At 36.2% G+C, this 2,708-nt stretch overlaps 1 protein-coding gene across 9 annotated transcripts in view; it reads right to left on the bottom strand.

Annotated features, from left to right (window-relative positions):
- CFAP61 (cilia and flagella associated protein 61) overlaps positions 1–2,708 on the bottom strand; it is a 296,212-nt gene that overhangs the window by 147,948 nt on the left and 145,556 nt on the right. For all 9 annotated transcript variants that reach the window (XM_023537747.1, XM_023537742.1, XM_023537746.1 and 6 more), the window contains one exon: positions 1,951–2,157. In XM_023537747.1, the coding sequence (XP_023393515.1) occupies positions 1,951–2,157 (207 nt within the window). The remainder of the gene's footprint in view (positions 1–1,950; positions 2,158–2,708) is intronic.

The following is a 2,708-nucleotide window of genomic DNA, read 5'->3' as shown; positions in this document are numbered from 1 at the left end:
ACATGTGACTTATTTGCTATTCTAAAAATAGCCCCCAAGCATTTCTAAGAGCTTCTAAAAGAAATTTCTAAAATCTTTCACCACTGACTTTCACACCCCGATTTTACACACTGAAAAACAGAACCTGGGAATTCCTAGCCAGAGCTTTCTCTTTAAGCCTGAAAGATCTCTCAATGCATGTTCTAGCAAGAAGGTGTGGAGAAAACCATCTTCATAAAGTGAAGCTTTTACTAAAGTTGACTAGAGATTTATAGCAGAATTTGGAAATTCTTACTTAAATCATTTGTTACGGCTACTTACACTTGTTTAAATGTATAGGTGTGAATCGACTGGAAGTGCAGAGAGGAAATGTTTCCAAATATGTTTCCACACTCTCTATAAAATAATGAATAACATATTCTGAATCCTACACCATAGGGATAAATACAGGAATATTCAATGAAATGCCCAGGATACTATTTTTATCATGGATCCAAAAGCACTCTCCATCAGCATGGCACATGCAGGCAACATCATGAAAAAAAATTAAGAATTTAATATCACATCCTGAAGGTCATCAAATTGGCAACTGGCCAAATGTAAAGTAAAAAAAAATTTTGTAGGACCAGGATTTTCCAGCAAAACTGTTACCTTCCCATCTCATTAAGTTTAAATCTAGGACATTTACATTGCTATAGAACTGTATTTTGATAGGAAAAAAAATTATCACTAAAGCATATTCTGTATCTCACTAAAAATCTTTTCCATGTTTTTTCTTCCTTCTTTCCCATTCCTTCTGTACTTCTCCAAAAGGCTTTTGTTAAATAAGATACATTGGTAAAATTACTGTTATGTGAATGTACTAATAAACTTCAGATTGTTTTAAGTTTACTAAATAAGATCATTTAACAAATCCACTTAGCTCACTTGTGGTAACTAAGAAGAAATATGACAACATCGAAGATTCAAGACAGAGCATGAGAAAGTTGTCAGTCATGAATGGGATCTGATAGGACAACTTGTACCTACTCTAATGGCTCAATATCATCACCCTTCCAGTCTATGTCGAACTGAGGATCAGTGCTGTCATTGACAAAGGGACCAACTTGCAAGAAACAACACCTTAAGAATCCAGCTTGAAGAAGCTCTTGCCTGTGGAACAACCAATACACTGCACATGAGTGTGTGCATATGTGTGTGTGTGCATGCACATATATGTGTGACTCTTCTAGGCACTGGTATATAGCTTTGAACAGACAAACACCTCCGCTTTCATGGAAAAAGATAAAATTTTAGCTAGTGAAAAGTGCTATGAAGAAGACCAAATTAGGATAAATGAAAGCAAGATAAAGACACTGCTATCTGCACATGCAAATATATCTAATGTACATACATTAGATATATGTTCGTTACTAAAGTATTCCTTTATATAAGTAGGACAAGTATTACGCAGTTATATAGGTATTTGCAACCTAAAGGTTACATCAGTATCACAAATCTCCATTTTTTTATCCATCACTTTTATGGGGGTGGTTATAGTGCTTATTTGGAATGCCATGATATCACACCAACATTATAGGATTGAATTGATTTATTCTATGGGTTCATTACTAAAATGTTCTTTGCTTGAAAAACATGGGAGGACCGTTTTGGCATTTCGCTAATGCACCATAAGAAATAATCTGATTTTTGTGTCCCTTAGAACATTTTTGCATAGTTTTCAATCTCTGTTTTATCAAAATGGAAAAGCCAACAAATTGTTCTACTAATTATATTGGTTGTGACTGTTTCAGAAATTCAAAACCTCTGAACTTCCACTGTAGTGTAGGGGCTAACCTCAATACAGTCATTTGAAATTCAGAGCCACATTATAATCAAAATACATCAAGTGAAGAAGGAACAAAACATGGCACACAATACGCATGATACTGTGAATGCTGATCTGCTGGAAAAGTGAATTAGATTTTTTACCTTGCTTTCTCTGAACTCCGGGTAAATAGGGTAGTAGAGACAGGATTTATAGCCTAAACGGAGGATCTCCTTCAGAAAAAACTTGGTGTAGTGCCGAAAAATGGGGTTCAGGGCAAAGTGATACAGGTGCCCATGTTCTTCACGCTGGTGGTGACTGAAGTAGATGAAATCCTCAATGTTGTAATGGGATCGAATGTACTCTATATCCTAAAAAAAAGAGGAGGGGAAAGGACATCTAAGAGTGTTTTAAACTAATGGCATTTTGTGATAAAAATCTTTTTAAAATTACCTTAGGTACAATAGTAAGATATGTGTTTTTCTTTCCTGTGATTTTTCACCTCATCTTCATTACTAAATTTTTTTAAATTAAAAATTATGTTTCTTGAAAGTCACCTATTCTGATGGCTTGTCTATGGAGGATGCCTACACAGCTTTGGAATTTGTTCCTTAAAGGGAGCCTTGCGTCTCTGCTAGTGGCCAGGCAGCAGGAGAGCAGTTCTTCACTGATGTTGGGCAAGGGGAGCATGAGCTGATCAGCACGACTGACTGATAATGTGCAAATTTCAGGAGCAGGACAAACACCCACCAGTGTTCTCTGGATTTGTAACTATTCTCTATTTATCTATTAATGTGGAAATGAGCCATCACACATTTTAATTCGTACAGGTGGCTGGGTGGGCCTAGAATAAAACTAAAGCTGGGCCTCATCCACAGGCACTCTTTCAACATTTTATCCCTCTGAGGTACAGTTATGTGCC

This window comes from Pteropus vampyrus, unplaced genomic scaffold (genome assembly GCF_000151845.1).
Source record: "Pteropus vampyrus isolate Shadow unplaced genomic scaffold, Pvam_2.0 Scaffold7, whole genome shotgun sequence".
Taxonomy (NCBI): domain Eukaryota; kingdom Metazoa; phylum Chordata; class Mammalia; order Chiroptera; family Pteropodidae; genus Pteropus; species Pteropus vampyrus.
This window is presented reverse-complemented; position numbering and strand designations above follow the sequence as displayed.